Below are 25,405 nucleotides of genomic sequence, written 5' to 3'. Positions count from 1 at the left end.
CACTTGCAGTCAGCAGATGGGGAGTAAAGCTTGATTGATTTTCGGGAGGCGATTTGGTTGTAACCAGTGTCCGTGCTTTTTGCTGTGGTCCCAGATGTCATTTGAAACCTTAAATGATTTCACTTTGTATACACCCAAACTTTAACCATTGTACTAGCTTTCTTTTTTTAAAAGTGGCCACTTGTAGATAAATTAAAGCTGCACTTCAGACTTGGGAGCAATAAACACACAATTATTAAGATTTGTTTTGCCTGGCCATTAACTGGTGTAAAAATGTTTGAAAAGCCTAACCTTCAAAGTTACAAAATTCATGTTTTTTAAATATAACCTAACATTGTCATTTATTTTGTGGGCACTGTAGTACTTGTATTTTAAACATTAATCAAATTTCTCTTTCAATCTATGCTACTATTGCTGTTTTCATATGGCTAAGAGCACACAACGGATTTCACAGTCATTGTAATCTTGGGTTTCAGTGAATAGCAGTTTAACGTTTTGTGTTGTTTCCTTTTTAGTTTATTTCCATCTTCTGCTACTTTTCTCTTCACACAAAATATTCACTACTATGCACACTTTCTTATTATTTTCATGTCACCCCAGTGAGAACCAAATGCTTCTTCTAAAGTGTATGGTGCAAACAAAATCCTTACAAATTCCTGTAGTGTTCACTGCAAGAAGTGACTGAATTTTTTTTGTTAAGTACTGATTTACTTTGCAAAATGGCATCCTCTTGAATATTTCGACAGGAAATCTCAACATGTTATTATCCTCAGTGACATTTACATGGTGTGAATAAACCATTCAAGAACTACTCATACCTCGAAAGCAAAAATTAAAAAGGAAAGTTGATTGGATTTTGCTTTCTTTGATGATGGTTGGCTGATAGTAAAATGCTGTATTGTTGGCTGTATTATTGCTGTCTGTTGATTATTACCTTTTTACTTTTATCATTGAAATGTTAAATGTGATGGTAGAGTTTTCTTCGAAGTGTGTTGTACGTTTAAGTAGAACTGTTCAGAAAAATTCATTTTATAAAAAAAAGATGAAATTCAAGTCTGAAGTTCCAGACACAGTATGGAATGACATGTACAAGCTTGGCCTGGGTGTGTATGGGGAATTGAAGTGTGCAGAGGCCACTGTAATGATGGCACTTGAAGCAGCAGATTGCAACGATTCCAGTCATACCATCCGGGCAGTCATCCCATTAACTGCCATTGATTGCTGACCTCTTGGCCTGTGCTCTCTCTTTTCCCTCCCTGGCTGCAGACCTGCCACCTGGAACTCCAGATGCTTTTGCCCAACTGCTGACCTGTCCATACTGCGACCGGGGCTACAAGCGTTTGACATCACTGAAGGAGCACATTAAATATCGACATGAAAAGAATGAAGACAACTTTGCCTGCCCACTCTGCAACTATACATTTGCCTACCGCACCCAGCTTGAACGACATATGGCCACGCACAAGCCAGGGAGAGATCAGGTGGGGCTTCTGGATGGGTATGGGTAACCCTTAGAGGATAAATATCATTTTAATTTCTATTGGCTATTAATTTTTTATGGCATTTTGAGGATGCAAATCTTTAATGGTAATAGCTCTAATTTAAGTTTAAATGGTTTTTTGATGGTCTCTTCCAGGATGATTTAATATCATGTACTCACGATTGAATGAGCATTTTAATATCCAATTTAGAAACATTATCGACACTTGAACTTAAATTTAGCTTAAGTTTGGGGTTTTACCTTGGTTTTCAAAATCTCATTAAAATACTGTGTCATCTCTACAATACCGTTGTCCTCATACTCTTTCATCAAATTAGATGATTCAAATGTTGTCAATGGTCTTACTAATAGCTAAAAGCATACATTTGTTAATGATGCTACCATCCCTACTGATTATTTGCTTTCTTTCCTCCCATATTTTTTATTTTAATGATAATGCTCTCTCACACAATGTTTGGTTGATTTCCACTTGACAAATGGTCAAACATTTGGATTTTGTAAGGTTACTGTTTCCATTGAATTATTGTCCTCACCAACCCACCACTCCCCATTACAATCCTTTGTTGGAAAAGGCGTATCAATATTTTTGTTGTAGTACTGACATAGCTCAGTTGTTATCAATGATAGAAGGAGGTAAGTTACATAAAACTATTCCCTGTTCTTTACCACATACATGCACCCCTCTCACTGGAACACTTTCTTTGATTAACAGTTACGAAACCATTCGTGCTATGTAGTGTAACTTCCTCTGCCTCCTCCTGGGAGATGTGAAATACCATAGATTGTAAATAGTCTTGTAAAAGTGTACTTATTCCATTGTTATCATTTTGAGAGAATGATTTCATTTAAATATTTATCTTTGCACATGACAGCTTCGTTATTTTAGAAAATGAGATAGTTATCCAAGACATTGGAAGGAACAAATTCCTTTGGAAACTTTAAGCAATAATACATTGGGCTTTGTTTTGTTCTCTCGTGACAATCCCATTTTATATAGATTTAAAATAAAGCATTTTCTGTCAGTGCAATGAAGTTTCTCTTTCACGTTTTGGTGCAGGGTCTGTACCATTAAAAATTGATTCTAAAATGTTTCCAGAAATTACAGAATATGCCTTATTACAAACACAAGGCTTATTTTAACTGAGCATTGTTATAAAAGGTGACTGTAATATTTTGAACCTGACTCCTACTCTCTTTTAAAGGTTCAAATACCGGTATTACGTTTGCCCTTTGTCAGGAAAATAATCTCTGCCTACAGAATAATGATGTTCTCAATTTTACTGATGGCACTTTAACATGATAAAATTGGATATAGCAAGCAGCACTCAAACCAACGCACACAAGCTCCATGGGCCAGTTTCCATTTTTTTAATATCAGCCACAGTGGAGACCCATTATTTCCAATGCTAAAAATGAGGGAAACATCTTTTTTTTGTTTAACTGAGGCTTAAAGGCAGCTCACAGCATTCAGCATAGTGTGAATTGTTGATGCTGACAAGCCACTAGATGTTGGATCTGTTATATTAAAGAATGCCACTGGTACTGAAAATGCAATGCAGCATCAGTTGACAGCACTCCATCAATGTAAAATTATTTAAATATTCTGTGAAGGCCTCAGGAAAATGACGTATGGCTTGCATTTGTATAATTGAACATAAACCCCATTATTATTTTAGCTGAAGATTAAAACACACTGTAAAAGAATTCCAATTCTTGAATCACACTATTTTGTGTGTGTTCAGCTGGGCTATTTTGCCCAGTTTGTATCCTGTTGTTTCTTTTTCTGTTTGCATCTTCCCATTTTATTTATTTCTGTTTAGTTTTAGAATTGAAGACGAAGCTTCCTAATTTGATCATGGTACTCCCACTTAGTAATTACAAATGATTGTATCATATTAACAGAGGCGCAACTAAAGTTTGCATCAGTCCTCTAAGGATTGAGGGGAGACAAAGCAGCTGTTGCTGTTTGTTTATGCAGCTCAGCAACATATGAGCACCAGTCCCTCATTGGCGCTCTGCAGGCCAGGGTTTGCTTGATCTTTGAAGGTTGCTGCTGTTTGAACAAACCTCCCTGTGTCCTGTCCAACACCATCTGTCTCACCAGGAATGTGGGAAGAGTCAGCACACCCTAGCAGTTGTCACACTGTTCAGCACTGTTCCTTTGCAAAGCTTTTGTATCTTGCTACTTTAGAAAGCTGACCTCCTACCTTGAGTATCCATTGCCATCAATTTAATTTCTTACCAGTTAATTTTCATATTGTGCTTGCTGCCAGATGTTTAAAAAAGGTCATCCCTATTGAGATTTTAACTTTTTTTACATAATATAACAAAGCATTGCATAGTAATAATTTTTAACTATTAAATTGCTACTGTTAAGACACTTCATAGACATTTAACCTACAAAGTCCTCATAAAAAATACATTTTTACTTTTGGCAATATGACATTTGACATGTCAAATAATAGAATAGAATGAATGAATGGTTTTATCACAGAAGTTAGTATTGATGGTGATTGTGTCTCTTGTGGCAATGATTTTCTTTTAGAATATTTTGTTTTGTGTGATGTGAAACCCGAAAGGCTTCGCAATTCTTTCAGAAATTATCATTTAAAAGATAAAAATATTTAGGAGCTTAAACAGAAGCTATGGAAAAGCTCAGCAGATCTGTCAGCATATGTGAAGAAAAATTAAAGTTAACGTTTCGGGTTCAGTGACCCTTCCTTGGACCTTGAGGAAGGGTCACTGGGCCTGAAATGTTAACTTTGAATTCTCTTCACAAATGCTGCCAGATCTGCTGAGCTTTTCCAGCAACTTCTGTTTTTGTTTCTGATTTACAGCATCCACAATTTTTTTGGTTTAGATTTAGAAGCTAGTTGGTATTGAGAATGTCTGTATGTAAATAGGGTCCATTTGGCATGTCTGTTCTGTTAGCTGTGACTGTTCACAAATTTCACCAAGCTGTGCATAAGACTCATTTCACTATCTTCCCTCTGTAGCACCACATGCTGACCCATGGTGCTGGTAATCGCAAGTTCAAATGCACAGAGTGTGGCAAGGCCTTTAAGTACAAACACCATCTGAAGGAACACCTGCGAATTCATAGTGGTAAGCAAAACGTTTCTTAGTCTGCTAGATAAAGGGTACGCTTTGAAGGATGTGGCTAGGTTTTACAAAAAGGCGCTTGATGTGGAGTTTCACCTGCCAGAACTACACATTGGAATTGTGGGAGAAAGCACGAATGGATCTTGCAGGATATCTGTCCATTAAAATTATTATCCAGGAAGCCCAAGGGAAACAGATGACCCCCCGTGTTGAAATCTTGATATGGGCGACAAGTAAGGGAAGCTTTACATCAAGAGCACAAATTTGTTAAATAACCCCAATGATTTTATTCTATTGGATATGAAATAGCAACATATAAAATATAAATAAACCATTAAATGTAATTATTTTTGTGTAATTAATGTATATTTATTTATTTTGGGTAATTTTTCTTCTCATTACAAAGTAAAAGATGAGATTGTTGACTAAAAATGGAGTTTGTTGGAGCGTTTGTCTTGCACTCATTAGGACATTTCACAAAGAATATCAGTTTAAAGGGAATAACATCACTGATACTATAAGAGAGGCAAGAGCTGATTATTTGGCAAGTGAACTCTGATTGGCTGAGGCATTGAAGTGGGAAGTGTAGCAGTTAATGATAGCTGACAATGAACTGCCAGGCTGGTTAAATGTTAATCAGATAGGTTGACTGCAATTGGTTAAGGCATCGTGTTGAGAAATGAAACAGTGAATGCTATTGCCTATTTTGTCGAGTTGAAACAGGCATAGTGCGTGTGCATGTATTCTTTCTGTTTGCAACAAACATGGGTCTATGTATTAATGTATGGAGCTTCCAGTACCTGTACGCTTCCACCTTGCGAGCCAGACTACAAGTCCTAAATTGGTTATCAATGTAACAGACTCAGGATATACTAGCAAATGTCCAATTGTGGAATCACATATAATTTTGGATACAGTTTTGAGTTCCGTAAGCACAGGCTAGTTGGGTGCCAGCAGTGCCTTGTGAACAGACAAAGGAATATGCTATTTGATATGATCCACCAGTAAAGCCGACAAACCTGACATCACACCGACTCTGAAATTAATATACCACATGACTCATTTGTGGGATAGGCAGTTGGGCATTTGAGAAAATGTGACTTTTTTCAGCACTGCCTAATGACTGTATGTATAAGAATATAAGCGGTTCAGATAAGAGTTGATGGGAAGGACCTATGCCCATTGATTGAAGAGTTCCTAACCAGGGCATCAGATTTAGGGTTAGGGTAATACGGTTAGGGTTAAAGCTAGGTCGTTTAGAGGAAATTCAGCAGGAATTTTCTTTCACTTAGAGAGTAGTAGAGAACTGGATAAAATTAACTGAATTGGAGATGCCGGTGTTGGACTGGGGTGTACAAAGTTAAAAATCACTCAACACCAGGTTATGGTCTAACAGGTTTAATTGGAAGCACACTAGCTTTCGGATGAAGGAGCGTCGCTCCGAAAGCTAGTGTGCTTCCAATTAAACCTGTTGGACTATAATCTGGTGTTGTGTGATTTTTAACTAATTAACTGAAAGAGTGGTCAAGGGAAAAAATTTCATTACATTCAACAAGTACTTAGTATATGTACTAAAACTGCCATTACCTTTGAGACTGTGGATCATGATGTGAAAAACAGGAGAAGGCTGCATGGCTCTTTGTTGCAAAATGGGAATATTACAGGATGAATAGTTTTCTTCCATGCTGTGGGTTTCTGTGATATATTCTTCTTTGTGTTTAACTAGTTAATTTGTTAAAATGAATAATTTTGATGAGATCACCTACTATGTATAAGTTTAAATTTAATTGCTTAAAACGTTTTTCAGGTGAAAAGCCATATGAGTGTCCAAACTGCAAGAAACGATTTTCTCACTCCGGTTCCTACAGTTCTCACATCAGTAGCAAGAAGTGCATTGGCCTGATTTCAGTCAATGGCAGGATGCGAACTAGCTTAAAACCAGGCTCTTCTCCGACTTCAGCTTCTTCCTCTCCTACAAATTCAGCAATTACACAACTGAGGCATAAACTGGAGAACGGCAAGCCTCTTGGTATTCCTGAGCAGCCAGGACTACTTAAAATTAAGACAGAGCCACTAGATTTCAATGACTACAAAGCCATAATGACTTCCCATGGGTTTGGTAATTTCCCAAATGGTGGAGTAGGAGTTGGCAGCCCACTGTCCATCAACACCTCAGTTGTAAGTCCAATGCAGCACTTAGGAGTAGGGATAGAACCACAAATACTAAGCTTTTCCAATGTAGCAAACAGTAACTTAAGTGAAGTCCAAAAGGTCCTCAAAATTGTTGACAATACAGTGTGTAGGCAAAAAATGGACTGCAAATCTGAAGAGATTTCAAGACTTAAAGGTTATCACGTGAAAGAGCCAGCCTCTCAAGCTTCTTTGGCTGAGGAACAAGGAGTTACCTCCCCTGTTATGCCATCTGTTGGTCTTCCAGTTGTCAGCCATAATGGTGCCACTAAAAGTATTATTGACTACACACTAGAAAAGGTGAATGAAGCCAAAGCTTGTCTTCAGAGCTTGAACACGGACTCACAAAGGCAAATGAGCAATTTGAAAAAGGACAGGCTGCGTAACATGAGCTGTTCTGCATTAGATCTTGGTATGGAGGAAAAGACATTTGACAATAATAACACATCTCCTTACTCCTGCCAGTTTTGCAGGGAGGCTTTCCCTGGTCCCATTCCCTTACATCAGCACGAACGCTACATGTGCAAGATGAATGAAGAAATCAAGGCTGTACTTCAACCAAGTGAAGTTATAATTACCAATAAAACAGGAGCGTCAGGTGAAAAGCAAGCTTATATGTTATCCTCCCTTCTTTCAGAAAAAGGTATCCCCAGCCCTATAAATGCTTATAAGGACCACATGTCTGTATTGAAAGCTTACTATGCCATGAATATGGAGCCAAATTCTGAAGAACTACTGAAAATTTCCATTGCTGTTGGCCTCCCTCAGGATTTTGTAAAAGAATGGTTTGAGCAAAGGAAGGTCTGCCAGTTCCCTAATTCCAGGTCACCGCCACTGGATCGGACCAGTGCTGAGTTGGCATCGGTTGCCACTGACATGTTCATAAATAAAGACTGTCTGTCAGCTAGGCACACAACAACAGCATTAAAGCCGATGGACTCGATAACGTCACCATCAATAGCAGAACTACATAACAGTGTTACTAATTGTGATGCACCTCTCAGGCTTATTAAATCTTCTCAGTTTAACAGTATTAAATCAATTGGTGATAAGATGGACCACTCAAGGAGCAATACTCCTTCCCCTTTGAATCTTTCCTCTACTTCCTCTAAGAACTCCCATAGTAGTTCATACACTCCAAACAGCTTTTCTTCAGAAGAGCCTCAGGCTGAGCCTCTGGACTTGTCTTTGCCAAAACAAAAGAATGAACATAAAAGTGTGGTCACAGGAAAAGTAAGAAATAAAACCAATAGTATTATTGTTGACCATAACAGTATTTCCTATCCATCAGAAAACCCAGATGAGCCCTTAAACTTGACCTTCCTGAAGAAGGAATTGCCTAATACTAATAACACCCTAGAGAAAAGCACTAAGCCAGTATTCAGTATAAATCCATTTAGTGCCAAACCGTTGTACGCAACACTTCCACCACAAAATGCATTTCCCCCAGCTGCTTTTATGCCCTCAGTCCAGTCTAGTGTTCCAGGTCTGCGACCATATCCAGGGCTAGATCAAATGGGCTTCCTCCCACACATGGCCTACACATATGGAACAGGTGCAGCTGCTTTTGCAGAATTGCAACAGAGAAGAAAGTACCAGCGGAAGCAAACGTTCCAGGTAACAGCAGCTGACTGATTCTGTAACATTACTGAAACTTTTGTGAAAAGGTGCATTCCAATCATCACAGTAGATATTGTGACTGATACCTTCATAATGTGTGGCAGGGCCATAAATGTACAATGGATGTAATAATACTTTCTTAATTCTGATGACAGTAAGATTAATTTAATTGACATGAAAATGACTTAGACAAACTAAATTGTATATTTTAATCTAGCAAGTGCACATGTAAAGCACAGTGTTGTCAAGTAATATTTAAAAGATCAAAATCATTGTTTTGAAGAACACAGTTTTGCTGCACCCTGAAAAGAAATCTAGTCACAACATCCTTTTCTCTTCATTTTTATTGAGACAAAATCCTAATACTAAATGTGTGCTAAAATTACCAAGTGACTTTGTCAGCATTTTGCCATTATTTAAACATAAAACAGTGGGTTATATTATGTCACCAATTAATACTTTAGAAATGAAATTAAATTTGAAAGGATGCTGTTGTAAGAAACATATTGGAGAGCACATCTTTATTGTTTATGTACTAACATAAGAAATGTTCCAATAGAAAATCATTTCATTGAATTTCAACACACCCAAATCCCAAGCACTGAATAATAAAGGCAAAATCAAGGAACGTTTGACGATTTAATTTCAACATTGGTGTTGATTGAAGCTAATGAGTGCTTTGATGCTTTTAGATATCTGATCAGGATCAGGTTTTATATGACACAATAAAGTTACAATGATATGTACAAAGGTATTTGTAAACAGAATGTTGCACGACCTAATTCACATTTACCTTTTCTTTCCATTTTGATAGTGCAGCTGTCCTATTTAACAAATATATTCAGACCAGTCAGTTAGTTTTAACTTATGCAGGTATTAATTAATATATCTCTGTTGATGAAATGTAATGGCACTAACAAAGTGGGAAGGTGTGTGAGTGCATTTTTACACTTTAGGATTACTTTTAACACTTCCCTTCATTTCATGCCAAAACGAATGCTGCAGTGTTGTAATGCACGTTTTCATGTACGTTACTGTTGAATTAAATGCTGTTTTCACATACAAGGAGTCATTTTCATAGTAATTACAGACCTTTCTCACCAGCCTGTTTGCATTAAGAATAAATCATAACCATATAGGATAAAGATATTTAATATAGCTGTTGCAAGTGTGTAATCAGCACTGATAATTTAAAAGAATGTCACAAGGCAGTTACTCACAAGGCTACAGACACAGTAAGCCTTATCAGTAACTAATAGCCTTTTTCCAGTTTCCAGTTAAAGAATTCTGCACTGAGACAAATTTATTTTACAAAACCAGCACACACATACACACAAAAAAGCACACAAAATTCAGTTTGTGCATTTAAGATCTGTATAAATCTCTCTCATTTGCCTCTCAGGTTTAATGCCTTTTCAGACTTGAGCTGTGTAAATTAAATGTTATATATATGGTATTGCATTTGCCTATTGTGAAATCACAAGAGACAGCGCAAGGTATTTATTTGTATTGGAGGTCAGTGGGTTTTCTAATAAAAATGTATGTTATCTTAGGGGGAATTGCTTGATGGAACTACAGATTACATGTCAGGCTTGGATGACATGACAGATTCAGATTCCTGTCTGTCCCGAAAGAAGATCAAGAAGACAGAAAGTGGCATGTATGCATGTGACTTGTGTGACAAAACATTCCAGAAAAGCAGTTCCCTTCTGCGACATAAATATGAGCACACAGGTATTTTTTTTTACTCTGCACTGCCCATACCTGTTGAATTTGATTCTTGTGTTAACTCTAAAATACAGTATTAAATTGAAGTTATTACATTTTATGATGCATTTATTTTATTTGGTGAAGAGAGATTTTCCTGATGCTGTTTAACATGATACAGAGTTAAGGATATGGGCTATGGGATTATCTATTCATGGAGGATAGGATGAGAAGTATGACATTACATCTTCAAGGGTGGGAGCTTTTACGATGAAACATTCGCACTGTAATTGGCAACGTCAGTGTACTATTTCTTGCCCCCTCCAGATTTTTAAATCAGTCTTCCATTTTAATCCAATATAACTTATTTATCATTTTTGTCATCTCATTATACTCTCTTATGTGTACACATCCAGACATGATCACACACTTTCATCCTGTTGCAACACTCCCTTCTTAGTCTGTCCTCCATTTTGCCCCATGGTATTAGACTGACAGGGATTTACTGTCATGTCTATTTTTGAATTTTGCTTCAAGTATTGCAGCTATGGAAGGTGTTGAATGCATTCCAGTGCTATTTGTGGTGTGGAATTAGCCAGATGTTTGTTTGGCTGAGGTTCCAAGTTCCAAACTCTGGTCACACGTTGGCTGAAATGCCACAGGAGATACTCTCAATTACATAGGTTAAAAGTGAAGTGTGTATCATAACTTGATGTTGTTATAAATATGTATCATTATTTCTGTTATAGGAGCAGCTATCTGAAAATAAAAACATTACTTTTTCACTTTTGCCAGGAGTCCTCCCTTTTAGTAACTTGAGAATTTTCATTGTGTTTTTTTTTGATGAAACATTCAACTATTTGGCTTTATTAAATCATAAATTATCTTTTCAAAAGTACAGACAGTCTGTACTCAAAACATTTTTTTAGCTTTGGGCAAACAAATGATCTGTAGTAACTTTGACAGGCATGATTGACAGTAATTCTGAACACTTGAAGATTTCTGACACTTTGACATGTTCTTGGAGACTCACCAAAGGTATATAAATCATTAGAAGATTGTTGAATCATATTAGAAAACTTAATATTATATCTTAATCTGTTTTCTTTTTTTATAGGAAAGCGTCCACATCAATGTCAAATTTGTAAGAAGGCATTTAAACACAAGCATCATCTTATTGAACATTCACGACTGCACTCTGGTGAGAAACCGTATCAGTGTGACAAGTGCGGCAAACGCTTTTCACACTCAGGGTCCTACTCGCAGCACATGAACCACAGATATTCCTATTGCAAACGGGAGGCAGAGGAACGGGAAGCAGCTGAAAGAGAGGCTCGCCAGAAGGGTCACTTAGAACCTGCAGAGCTACTGATGAGTCGGCCCTACTTACAGAGCATTACTCCTCAGGGCTACTCGGACTCTGAGGAGCGAGAAAGCATGACAAGAGAAGTAGAAAGTGAACGAGAACAGGAAAAAGAAGGAGAAGAGGATGAGGAAAAATTAGTAAGGCAAGAAGGGGAAGAGGAATTTGATGAAGAGGAAGAAGAAGAGAGTGAAAATAAAAGTATGGATACAGATCAGGACACAATAAGAGACGAAGAGGAAAATGGTGACCACTCAATGGACGATAGCTCAGTTGACGAGAAAACAGAAACCAAATCTGAACATGAAGACATTGTGGAAGATGGCATGTAATAACTACTGCATTTTAGCTTCCTACTTCTTCCAGTAGTATTGTTACTTGCTTGAAACACTGCTGTGTTAAGCTGTACATGCACGTGCCTGATGCTTCCTGGAAGCCTGAGTGTTGGACAGATGGGGCAGTCTGTCAGATGCAAAAAAAGGAAAAAAAAGAAAAAAAAACGGCAGTGTTAGAAGGGATTAGTCAAGTTTGGGTTGTGAAGAGTTGCATTATGCAAAAAAAAAATGTTCAGTGTTAGGACCTAAAAAAATGTGTGGTTCCAGCAGCCTAAAATTACCCTTCTGTTTATAGTTTCTTATTTAGCACAAAATAGTGGAGTATATTGCATTACATGCCACTTGTATTACTACACAAATTTCTAAAAAGAGATGTATTGTCTATGTTTCTACCTATGTATATTATCACACAACAGTAACTTGAAAATGTAATGCCTGTGCTTCTACCCATACCTGTATAAGTAAACAACAGTATTTTAGTGGATTGTTTGTAGTTTGACCCAGTCATTAGGCCTGTTTCAGCAACCACACAATATTTTAGGTTCCCAAGAATTTTTTGAAGGATCATGAAATGATGCATGTGTGATTTTTTTTAGACATTGAAGTCTTACAGTGGCCCAGCTATGATGGAATAGAAAGAGTGAGAGTAAGAGAGAGAGTTAGAGAGAAAGAGAGAGAGAGAGAGAGAGGGGCAGATGGTGGAGGAAGCCTTCTGAAAGGTGGTTTTAAAAAGCCTTATATGCAAACCTTTTAATCTGTGTGTTCTGCAAGTGCCATCCTTGTATAGTGCTAAAAAAGGTAACTAAAGTTACCTTGCACCAGCTTCAGTGTTAAACAGCTCACCCTGTTCTTTGAAGCACCCATGTCAGTATTAGATTCTAGGCAGCAGTTCGTTAGTTTACATATGTTTGTGCAATTTTCTGTACTTTTTTTGTTCATTAACTTGTCAGTATTACACCAAACTTTGCAACAATTTGCATTCATTTTATTTTAGGTCAAATAACATTTATTTATGTTGCTCATTTTATATTTCCTAATTTTATTTATTTCATACTGTAGTGTACAGTATTATAGTTCTTCAATATATAGATATATTTTAGTAAAGGAACATGAGGTTGATCATTTGGGCAAATTTTACGTAATGAGAAGAGCATTTATTGTGTTTTCAAACATTAATTGTGAGATACGAATTTTCAATTTATTATTTTATTTTGTTTTCCAATTACTGGATTCCAAATTTGAGAACTTTTGATACGATCTTGTGAAAACACTGTATTTTCGACTGAAAATTCCACTTTCTTCATCTGTTTTTTAGCTAAAAAAAAAAGAGGGACTGTTAAAATACAATGTATGATACCATGACAGAAATCTTTCCTGAATTGTCTTTGTAAAAGTATTATTAAATTTTCAATTTGTAATTTCTCTTGGAAATGACCATGCTCGAATAAAATGTAGCCAAACTAGGACCTGTACGTGCAGCTTAAGGTTCTATGGACATCACTGCAGAAGACTGATGTGCATAATAATGTATAGTGTTTCCTTCCTAACTGTAGGATTGTCTTCAAACCATGAAGAATTACAGTTTCATCCACAGCATTGTTAACAAAAAAAATATTTATTAACTTAAATTTATATTGTCGTCCTATTTATTTCACTCAATGTCCACTTTTATAATTCTCTCACCATCTCAAAATAAACAAAATTATACAGTTGTAGTTATTTCATAAGCTTGCTGAGAGGAAAGCAACAAACTAAATGAGGATTGGACATATTGGCACTGCATGAAGGAGAATTTATTTCTTGGGTTGCCTTGTGTTTAGTTGACTTGGGTGTTCACAGGTGATATTGCAGTTGAAGCTACAAGCTATATTCCATTCTCTCATCCACTGTTCTAATTAGATGCATAGCACCGTTAAGAAATGTAACATTGCTGGTGCATAATATAGGAGCTTCTTTTAAGTAAGCTATCTAGATTTTATTAACAGGATCTAATTTGACGGAAAATCAATACTGGGCTTTTGATTAAGTTGTGAGATGTATATACAGTTTTACCATCTGATATACAGACTGCATAGATTAACAAAATGGAACGTTGTCTCTTTAAATGAAGAATTGGGGTTCTTACAGAAATAAGGCAGTGGTGGCTTAAACAGGGTCTCCAAAATATTGTAACCAGGATCTGGTTACACTACAATCTGAATTTCCAGCAGGCAATTAAGATACATTACACATAATGAAGACAAATCGGAGATCAGATGATAACTAAAAGACCAGTGAGTGTGATTGACATGCAGTTTTTTTGAACTGCCAAATCATTGATTTTAAAACAGCTTTTACAGCTCGTTTAAGTTGATCTCAGGAATATACCAATTAATTGATTGGTTCTTAAAAAAAAATCAATTTTCTTAGTAGTGCAGGTTGAAAGGAAGACTTTTAAAAGATGTCCATTGCAAAATCTAATTAAGTAAGGTCGTGTCTTGTTTACCTGGGATTGTAAAATTCTTTTCAGCCATTTAGTTCTGTATGTAAGCAAGACCATTTAAGAATAATTCAGTGCTATACACTTTAAAACGTAATCATATGTTTCCTGAAAATATTCTGAGTCTCATATATGGTTCATAATATGTATATATAAGATATGCTTAAATAGAAGCATCCATATAAATACTACTTGCTCTTATCATCAGTTTTTTTTTCCATTTAAAGGACTTTGCAGGTACAAGTTTTCAGGCTGATAACTTCCCAGTGAACTTTTAAATCAAGTTTTTCATTTGCATTTTCTCAAAACTTAATATTTTGAATATACTAAGACAAAGTGGCAGAACATCAATAAGTGAAATTGTTATTGTAAGCTCATACATTTATTTCACAAAAGAAAAATCCAGTATCTGCACTAATGGTGACACCTGATGAAATGTCCTGAATTCAAAATTAAATTTGCAGTACGCAATGGAAAACAACATTTGGGATTTTGGTACAAGTAGACAAGGAGACAGATTTTACCTCGTTGTCCTATTATATTAAAAATCTGGAGACAATCCTGTCCTTAAATCATCATTGGTGATTTTAACATTTTATTTTGAACATTCAGAGTCCAAGGTAGCAGCAGGTTCTTAGCACACAGTTTTGAACCATATTGGGAGGATGATGATCCATTTCTTGTGACATTAGGAAAATAAATTCAAAGTAATATTCAGAAATATTTTATCAGCAGTACTTTTACATGTTTTTAAGAAATACTTTTTTGCTATTATTAAAGATGAATAAAATACTGTTCTTTAATGCTATCCTGTAGAATAATATATTAACAGGTTTAAATTTGCATTGAATTGTTGTTAAAGTTGTTCTCTGAAGATCAGTGAGCTTACTTCAACATAATTATCTGCAAGAATAAAAATAGTGAGGATCATTACATCTCTGAGAATGCCCCAAGCATTTTCATAATATTTTCACTGCACATCCATAGGGATGGAAATCACTAAAAAAGAACAATACTAAAATACATATGTTTCAGTCAGAGCACACATAAAACAGAGTAAATTGAAGCTTTTAAACCTTTTGCCATGTTTGTTTTTTTTTCATTTTCTGTAATTTATTTCATGATTGATTGATTTTAAAATAACACTTGGTTATAAGAATAAGCACACAAGAATCCTTGAGAATAATAATATTATAATCTCTCTGAGGAGAGGAAAAAGTAGATCAATTGATTTTCCCCCCAGTCTGACCCTTAATGCAACAACAGATTTCTTCTTGTTACTACTTACATTCACTAAAAATAAAATATCACATTAAATGACCCCCTCTGGATCACTCTAAAAAGATAAGTTTAATTCCCCATCCAACCGTGGGAAGTCACTAAACAGATAAAATGTTAACAACCTCAAAATTGTTTAGCAGTTGTTCTGTACTATGTTCTAACATGTATAAGGAGATGTTATTTATTTTCATACTTCAGCATGTTTGTCATCAGGACATGGATAGCAAGGTCTGTAAAGTGATAAAAATAGAAGTAAGGTTTCAAGAGTTGATTGGATTCTGTGTGGACGTGTGAGTGAACATTTCTGAAGAAAGCCCATGAATGCTGTCATTAACACATTAATCAAGAATGCAGCAAAGGCACGGTTTATAAATAGTGATCTAATAAAAGCCAACGAAGACATGTTGCCTTGTTCCATCAAATTTTAAAGAAGTCTTGACACAGCTGTGCATGTGGTAACGGCATAAAATCAACGTTTGGAACAAATTTTACAATAGACCAGCAGTGATTTATTTGGTTTCAACAAATGATTGAACTACATTTAACATTCAAACCATGAAACCTATACAATTTAAACAGTCCACATTACTTCTTCAAGAAAAATAGTTCATGATTTGGATTGTAGTTATGCTTCAGATTGCTCCTTTTAAAAAAATTCAATAAAGCAATACAAAATCTAATAGTAAATAAATTTGTTTTCTTCTGCTGTAAAAGGATAATGGTGTCTGTATTTGCTGTTACAATCAGAGGTGTTGCTCCCAGAATTAATCTCACTGAAATTAGAATTTTCAATCTCAGGTTCCAACACATGGGCACATCACAAAATTTAAATTCATTTTACAGTGGGACTAACGATGTGTGTGCAACTGGAACAGAAACATTAGTTTAGAATTGATCTGCACTGTACTGGATATGGAAAATTGTCATTCAGAGAATTTGAAGAATGAGGAATAGAAACATTTACTTCGCTATTTTTGAGTAAATCATTGCACACACAGATAAATCAGAGTATGATGTGAACAGTTTAATAATTCCTCAGCAAGTTACACAGCAGTTACTTCATAATAATTTTCAATTGAGGGAATATTGTGCAAGCTGTAAACAATTTCTAAAGCATATGCCGGATGCATTTGACTGTAATCAATAAAGCATCATTAATATGCACAACACTGACTAAATACTGTTAAACCACACAAGACAAGTTATAAACAGGGTCACTTCAGTTTAATCGAATGTATAATTTCCTTTGAGAGTGACTTCCTTGATGAGAAAAGTACTGTGCTACAGTTCCAACTGCTTTGACACTAATTTATTGATATTATAATTTGCATGACATAAATGGTTTAAGATTAATGCACAACTCAGTAAAAGAAAGCTTAACTAAAAAAAGAAAAATTTGGAGAATTTGCAAAAACACTTGAATTATATAAGTGAACAAAGACTGCACACTATTAAGGTACGAGATTTGAATACTGAAGAGAAAAATCTAGTTTTTAAAACTTTTTTTTGGTGTTAGGGAGCTTCCTTCATCTAAAAGTGCTCTTGAATCTAAACAGATCTGAGCTGCAAGTAACAAAAATTAAGACTTTAATGTACACATGCAAAGATATTATAAATGACCATGGTACAAGATTACCAGATTAGCATTGATGAAAATGTTCGAGAGTATCAACTTAATATTAGCATTAAGTCATATTGATTCAATGGTGTACCTACAGTGTACAAATAGCTAAACTATGTTTTTAAATGGTAATTTAAAATGGAATGTTACAGATTTGAAAATGCTAAATTTAATCATTCATAATGCATTTTAGTGCACAAATGACTACTTTTAGATAGTACTTTTGTTTTGCAGTAACTGTTGAAAATACACAGCAGGGCAGGCAGGAACTGAAATGGAAAATGCTTCAGGAGGGACTCTTGCTAATATATCTTAGTTTTTTTCCCTTTTGAGTATTATTTGATCAAAATTTTTGAGCATTGTTTTCTTCTTTATTTCTTTGTGGATTCTCTTTTAATCTCTTTAAGATGTCATTTTTCAGATACAGAAGTATTTTGCTGTACTAATTACAGAGGAAAAAAAACCCTGCATTATCTTTCATATGCCCAATGGGGCCAACTATGCCACAGTAGGAAATAAGTATTATAAAGAACAGCAGATAACTGACAGTGAGAATAATGTCATAGTTTGATGTTGAAGTTCTGTTAGTTTTTGGTGAGCAGCCTGTGAATATAGTTGATATCATCAGAATTATTGTACTGAATTGCATTTTGAATCTCAGGCATCTCCTATCCTACAATTAAATACAAAATTATTCTAATAAATACGTTGAAAGCCCAAATTCTTTTCAAAGGATATTGTAGAAAAACTTGAATTTATATCAAACTGTTTGTGACCTCAGAATGTCCCAAAGTGTTTTACAGCCCACAAAGTACTTTTGAAACACCCTCACTGTTGTAAGATACAAATTCTGTATCATTCAAGTAAATCAGTTTTAAAAAGACAGCTCATCTAGTTATACAGTAGTACATTTGAAAAAAAAAGTTTCTGCACATAACGCTGAAGTGTTAACTGTGATCAATGCAGTACTAGTGAGTACTTATTCAGTATGTGTATCCATCTAAGTCTTAATGGGTTCTAAAAATCTCAGAAGATGGGATATGTCTAAAGGTAGTTGTGCATCAAAAATACCTGGAACAAGTACATAAGCTGAGCAATTTCTTCATACTTTCACAGGCTACAAATTCAGTGGGACTGGGAACCCCAAGAAGTCAACTTAACACATAGTCAACCAGTGCCTGCATAAATTACTCCAGAAATTTCATAATGGGGGTGGGGGATTGTGTTTAACGTTAAAAATGTATAGTACTACCTCTATAAGATTTTGGGGGAAAATATATTTTAGAGAACTCAAGTATTGGAAAATGCGAGGACATACAAAATCAGAAATCTAGGTTAAATGTCAAAAGTATGGGCAAACTGACTTACTAAATAAATAAAACAATACCAACAAAGCTTTGTCAAAGTAAAAAGGAGCAAAGGCAAACTGGACATTTTATATCCAGCTACAAGGTTGAGGCTCCTATTTCCAGCACTCACTTTCACATTCTCTCAATAGACTTTAGGGCGTGGTATATTCCTGGCAATGACTGAGTTTACTCGTATGCTAATAATACCACTTCAGTAAAGAAGCAGACCTGATGTAAACTATCTGCATCAAGTTTAATATAACATGAGACCCCCATAGTATCAAATTGCACTGACATTTGACCTTTTCACAGGGTTAGCGCACACGATGGTTCGACCATGAGCCGAGAGCAGCGAAGTTTACGTCGTTATCTTGGAGAGACAAGTACATGTATTTCAATTCTTAGGTCTCAATAGGAATCTAACGATAAGTAAATTGAGGTAAACAGGAGCAATCCGGAACTGGTGCAATCCAGAAGGATTTATGTAGTGCAAACACGCTTAGTTCCTCTCATCAATTTTAAAATAAGTACAACATGACAGCAACATAAAGTAAAATGCACAGCAAAAAAAAGTGTTTTGAATGCGTCGACAATCGTGCAACTCAAGCCAACTCAAGCTCACGCTGTAGATACACTGGGCTCAACAGGATGACATTGGGACGATTTGTATTTTCCTGATGGGCGCTTATATACATATATTTCGTAGGCAGTTCATTGTGCTACTTTGAATGCCGCCCAGAAGAAGAACATACTTTGCACACTCTTGAGAGTGTCAAAGACTTTCGAAGAGCAAATGCTGGACGAAGACATGAAACTGTGCGCATCGAAGAAGGAGAAAGAAATGCCCCAGGTTGAGCCATGTTGGCAATGAACAGCAGCTGCGGGGTCGGGGGCAGAAAGTGACAATGGGCGACTCTGTGGATGCAGGAGGAGAGGCTTTCAACTTTCAGATCGCGCAGTGGCCCGGGGGAAGCTGCTGCGCGTGCCCCTTTGTTCCTCCCCCAACCGAGGAGCCGCGCGCGGGGTGCACTGTCTGTGCGTGGATTGTGACGGAAGCGGTTAGGGGACGCGCACGCTGCTCGGGTGGTGGTGGTGCAGGGCTGATCGGGGTTGGGGAGCGCGCACGGCGCCGGCTGTCATGGTGACGGAGCCGCCGGGACACACGGGCCTGAGTGAGTGACAGGTGGACTAGGTACTGTTTAAACACACTCAGGGCACTCTCCATGAGCAAATGCAGCGAGGGCTTTAGCAGCGGGCGGGGGCGGGAAGAAAATCCCTCTCATCAATTTCTGTTTAGGTTTAAGTAGGCCGCGGGAAACGCCTCGGCGTTGCCCAGGAATTGCCTCTGAGCTGAGGGCCTCTGTGCGGTTTAGCGGGGATGGTACTGGAAGCACACGCTTTCTTTCCAACATTGGCAATTCTGCTGTAGTAAGATTAGTATTCATTTTTGTTTTCTTGATTTTTTTTTGTCCCCTGCTTTAGACTAAGAAGTGCCTTACTTAGAGAAGTGTGCTTTTGAAATGTTGCAGGCATTGAATAATTGCTATTTGGCGAAATGCTACTCTTGATGATCAGAGCTGAGCCTCCGAACCGAGAAAGCAATGTTCACTCTCCAGATTGCAGTTACAACAATATTTAAATCAACACAAGTAACAGTGCTCCCGATTCATACAAAGTACAGTCTTATTTCTGGTATTGGGAGTTTTGAAAAATATTTTTTCATGGCACCTTGCTCAGGAAATGAAAATTTGGAGTTAATTACAATGAGTTCTGCCATTCTTTCAGAACATTTTGTAAGAATTATCCATTCTGAGAACAAGGCATCTTATTTTGGTGAACTCAATTTCAACAGTACTATGCATGAGAGTTCAGATGAAAACATTTACACTTGTTAATATATAATTTGCACACTAAATATTTTAGTTTTAACAATTCAGATAAGAACTCACAATATTGTTTATGGTAAATTCTTTTAGCATTTGCCTAATCCTTTGAGTGAGGAATGTCTACAGTATTTAGAACAAACTGACGTCATTGTGCAAACAGTCTGCTGCTGAACTATAGTGAAATTCTCTGCTTTTTGCTCTATTGTGTCAATAATTTACCCTTCTTGAATCATGCAGAAGGGCTACTGTTGCCAAAATTATGGTGATACTTTATGGGTACTGCAAAGAGGTTACTGAGGGTGAGTTTAGAAGTAATATGTTTATGTTGGTGTTAGAAAATCAAAACGTAGCAATTCTTCAGCTAATCAATAAGCATTTGAGCTGAAATGTAATTTTAAAATGAAGCCCCTTTGACAGAATTTGGTATTTCCAGTGCTTTCTATTTCTTATTTAGACTTCATAGTTTAGTTGTTTTCTTTCTATATATCACTTACTTTGTTCATTTTTCGTAGTAGTGATTTGTGAAATGATTGTGTTTTTTAAAATTTATTTTTCCAAACAACCTGTTCAGAGATGCTACTACACACCTCCGGAGCAGGTGGCATTTGAACCTGAGCCTCCTGGTCAAGGGGTAGGGACATTACTGTTGTGCCACAATTTCATCAGTTTTATACAGATGGATTTGCTATACTTAATATTATAGGTCAGTGATATTTCTATTGGGTGTAAAATTTCATAGGATGCCCTGAGGTAATGAACAACGCAAGTTTGTTTTTCTTTATGTCATGGGACACAGTGACTGTACTGTTGAATCTTTCCTATTCAAATACCAGATTTGTCTCCCAAAAGTAACACGTTAGATTGTTATAACCAAATGCTGAACGATATGCTAGGTCTAATAACTGACTCAATTTATTTTTAAACTTGATAAAACACTAGGATTAGCCTTACAGAAGAGACCTTTGTTGAGAAAAATTTCCAGCATATTATGTGTGCCTGTATAATACAAACATGTGGAATGATCAATGTAATTGTATTCACAGCAGATAGCTAATTCCGCAAATACTAGAGATAATATGAAGAAATCATATGGGAGTCTTATAGTTAATTATTGTAAATATAACATCCTGAAATAACTTACTAAGTGCAGCAAAAGGAAAGGTTCTTGAGGAATGATGGAATAAATATAGATTCCTGTTAGATTTAAAAATATATTGCATATGTATACTATGTGACAGCCAAACATTTAAATGTTTAAAGTTCATTCTTCCAAAAGTTCAGCATAGGGATAGTATTCAATCTGACAGAGGTGGTGAAACTCCAATTACAGAGTCAGAGTCAAATAGCACAGAAACAGACCCTTCAGTCCAACTTGTCCATGCTGACCAAGTTACCCAAACAAAACTAGTCTGATTTCCCTGCATTTGACCTATATCCTTCTAAACATTTCCTATTTATATATCTGTCCAAATATCTTTGAAATGTAGTAACTGCACCTGCATCTACCACTTTCCCTGGCAGTTCATTCCATATACGAACCACCCTCTACGTGAAAATGTTGCCCCTCATGTCCCTTTTAAATCTTTTTCCTTTCACTTTAAAATTATGTCCTGTAGTTTTGAACTTCCCACCCTAGGGAAAAGACCTTTGTTATTCACCTTATTGATGCCTCTCATGATTTTATAAATCTCTAACGATCACCCCTGAACCTACCTCGCTCCAATGAAAAAACGTCCCAGCTTATCCTGTCTCTCATTATAACTCAAAGCCTCCAGTCCAAGTAACATCTTTGTAAATCTTTTCTGCACCGTCTACAATTTAGTAATATCCTTCCTATAGCAGGATGACCAGAACGGTACACAATACTCAAATTTGCTGTACAAATGCAATATGATGTCTGATGAAAGTAATTGGTAGAAAAAAAACAATCTTTCTTATCTACGTAGAGAGTGGTTAGGATCTGTGTGTTAAAGGCATGTTTAATTGAAGCATTCCAGCAGGAATGGAATTATGAGCTAAAACAGAAAAATGTTCATGGGTGAATGTGAAGAGACATTTCATTTGGAGTGGTGAATCTGTGAAATTCTCTGCCAGAGAAAATGTTTGCGGCCAAAACATTGTATGTTTCCAAGAAGAAATTAGATATAGTTCTCAGAATAAAATGAATCAAAGGGCATAAGGGAAAGCGGGAACAGGGTACCAAATTGATTAACCTGATCATACCAAATAGCAGACTAGGCTTGAAGGGTCAAATGACCCATTGTGCACTTAACATTTATGTTTCTATGGGGAGAAGGTGGGGGAACGAAGTGGAAGTCTCCTTCAGAGAACCAGCACACGTGCTGTAATAATTCTGTGATTAATATTCATTTAGTATTGCAGAACTTGAGCACTGCTGAAAAAAGACATTTTGTTGAAACTCAAGCTAATTCATGAGATACTAATTTAAAAGGACATCAGCTTTTTTATACTGCCTGAGAATACAGTGAACTTTGATTAATACAGCTGTTGCTGTGAAGAATATACCAATTAGATAATGACTGACAGTTAACTGCCTAGTCTTTTTAAAACAATAATACATAATGTAAAAAAGTTATTTTGATTTTACATTGGTATTTTTTGCGAATTGCCGAGATGATTGCAAGGCGATAAGCTTTTACAAAAGGTATCTTTTTTAAGCTGTAGCACAGAAACTGCTAACAATATTAGCTCAGAACTGAAGGTGTCAGGTTGCTCAAAAGGCCAAGAATTGAGATTTTTTTATTATTACAAAATTACAGCACAGCAACAGGTCTGTTGGCCTTCCAAGCCTGCACCAATCCAGATCGTCTCCCTAAACCCGTTGCCTATTTTCCAAGGATCTGTATTCCTCTGCTCCCTGCCCATTCATGTATCTGTCTAGATACATCTTAAATGAGGCTATCGTGCCTACCTCTACCACCTCAGTTGGTAATGTGTTCCAGGCACCCACTACCCACTGTATGAAGAACGTACCATGCATATCTCCCTTAAACTTTTCCCCTCTCACCTTGAACTTGTGATCCCTAGTAATCGAGTCCCCCAATCTGGGAAAAAGCTTCTTGCTATACATCCTGTCTGTACCCCTCATGATTTTGTAGACCTCAAACAGGTACCTCCCTCAACCTCCACCTTTCTAATAAAATAATCGTAATCTTCTCAACTTCTCTTCATAGCTTGCACCCTCCATACCAGGCAACATCCTGGTGAACCTCCTCTATACCCTCTCTCAAGCATCCACACCCTTGTAGTAATGTGGTGACCAGAACTTGTATGCAATATTCCAAGTGAGGCTAAACCAAAGTCTGATACGACTGTAATAGGACCTGCCGACTCTTTTACTCAGTACCTCATCCGATAAAGGAAAATATGCCGTATGCCGCCTTGACCTGCGTTGCCACCTTTAGGATACAATGGATCTGAACACCCAGATCTCTCTCTATATAAATCTTATAGATGTCGGATACAAAAAGAAAGACATAACGTTTACATTATGCATTTCATAAACTTGGGATGTTCTAAATTACTTTAAAGGCAATTATAGACTTTTGAAATGTCCCTTTATAAGGTAGGAAATGTCAAACAGTTCACATACTATGCAAACACTGCTGTGATAATGATCATATGAAAGATAGTGCGGACTGCAGATGCTGGAGAAGTCAGAGTTGATAAAGTGTGGTGCTGGAAATAGCATAGGGGGCCTGGCAGCATATGAGGAGCTAGAGATTAAACGTTTTGGGCTTACCCCTTCATCAGGACTCCTGATGAAGGGTTAAACCCAAAACATCGACACTCTTGCTCCTCAGATTGGACACCTAATCTTATTCTTTGTTGAATTAAAATTGCTGAAGTTGTAAAGTTAGGTTGGATCTGATCCCCTAGTTTCTCATAAATATGTTAGATTACAATTACCCCATTTTTTTGGGAGGAAAAGAAATTAGTAATGAGTGAATTGGCAATAAATGAGCAGCTGAGCCTTGAGCAAGTGGAGGATTGAAGGCTGACCTAAAAGGTCTTGGTGAATTGGATTGTAAAGATCACAAAATATATGGATGATGCCATCAAGGATAGTGGACATAAGACATGCCAGAGACAGTTAATGCTATGGGGATGGCAGTAGTAACGTGGTGGAGGGTGAGAAGTTTCAAATTTACCTCTGGATTGAACAGCATGTCAAGGTTTCACATCGCCTGCTTACATGGTTGGGGCAGAGCATGGAGTCAAAGATGTGTTTATTTTTGTAGGAAACATGAAGTCTTTGCTGAGGTTTATGCTGCGTTGGATGGTATTTTTCTGCAGTCTACTGATTATCTCAATCTGATGTTTTGAAAACAATTATTAAAAATAATGTCTGAATACTCAGGAATGAAAGTATTTATATTCTTTACTACCATTTAAATGTTAGTGAATTGCTCTCTGTTCTTGGAAGATGACAAAACTTTGATATACTTGACTATGAACTACTTACAGCAAATGTTTATGAGTCTGTTATAAAATATATACCTTTTAAAATATTGACTTGATGATCCAGTTGTGCCGTAAAGGAAAATCCGTCGTAGTTGAGAGCTTTATAATCATGATGGTGGGGTATATTTCACATTCAAGTAAGAATATAGAAACAACATTGTATGAAATTGAGATAATTTCAAATGGAATGCTGATTGTGTGCCATTCAAGAAAAAATGCTTCTTGAACTTGAATAAGCTGGTGCCATTAAAAATGTTCTACATCTGCTAGAGTTTATTATTGTTTGTTTGGAGTGTGTCTTTGCTTTGTATATTTTGAAGATCTAATATATTAAAAATATAAAACTCTTGTCGGATCCCACTATGATACCCCCTTCCCCCTTGCCCCACCACAGCCACGTCTGTTTTTAATAGCATGCCAACTTTCAGTGGCTGACTCACGGATGAGGTTTAGTCACTTGGTTGAGCTATGAGAAATGGTGTACTC

General features: G+C 36.5%; 2 protein-coding genes across 12 annotated transcripts in view; both read left to right on the top strand.

Annotated features, from left to right (window-relative positions):
* The window catches only part of LOC140482369 (zinc finger E-box-binding homeobox 2-like), a 147,937-nt gene extending 134,407 nt beyond the window's left edge, over nt 1–13,530 (top strand). For all 6 annotated transcript variants that reach the window (XM_072579744.1, XM_072579745.1, XM_072579742.1 and 3 more), the window contains 5 exons: nt 1,267–1,481; nt 4,498–4,606; nt 6,411–8,410; nt 9,967–10,147; nt 11,238–13,530. In XM_072579744.1, the coding sequence (XP_072435845.1) occupies nt 1,267–1,481; nt 4,498–4,606; nt 6,411–8,410; nt 9,967–10,147; nt 11,238–11,815 (3,083 nt within the window). In that variant the 3' untranslated portion in view covers nt 11,816–13,530. The remainder of the gene's footprint in view (nt 1–1,266; nt 1,482–4,497; nt 4,607–6,410; nt 8,411–9,966; nt 10,148–11,237) is intronic.
* A 5,373-nt stretch (nt 13,531–18,903) lies between these two features.
* The window catches only part of gtdc1 (glycosyltransferase-like domain containing 1), a 369,150-nt gene continuing 362,648 nt past the window's right edge, over nt 18,904–25,405 (top strand). For 2 of the 6 annotated variants that reach the window (XM_072579733.1, XM_072579738.1), the window contains exon 1: nt 18,904–19,720. The gene's annotated coding sequence lies outside the window, so the exon portion shown is untranslated. Of the gene's footprint in view, nt 19,741–20,481; nt 20,734–25,405 lie in introns of those variants that run through there. The other 4 variants (XM_072579730.1, XM_072579737.1, XM_072579739.1 and 1 more) reach the window with 3 other exon arrangements.

Source organism: Chiloscyllium punctatum, chromosome 10 (assembly GCF_047496795.1).
Source record: "Chiloscyllium punctatum isolate Juve2018m chromosome 10, sChiPun1.3, whole genome shotgun sequence".
NCBI lineage: Eukaryota > Metazoa > Chordata > Chondrichthyes > Orectolobiformes > Hemiscylliidae > Chiloscyllium > Chiloscyllium punctatum.
The sequence above is the reverse complement of the archived record's forward strand: the minus strand, read 5'-3'. Positions and strand labels throughout refer to the sequence as shown.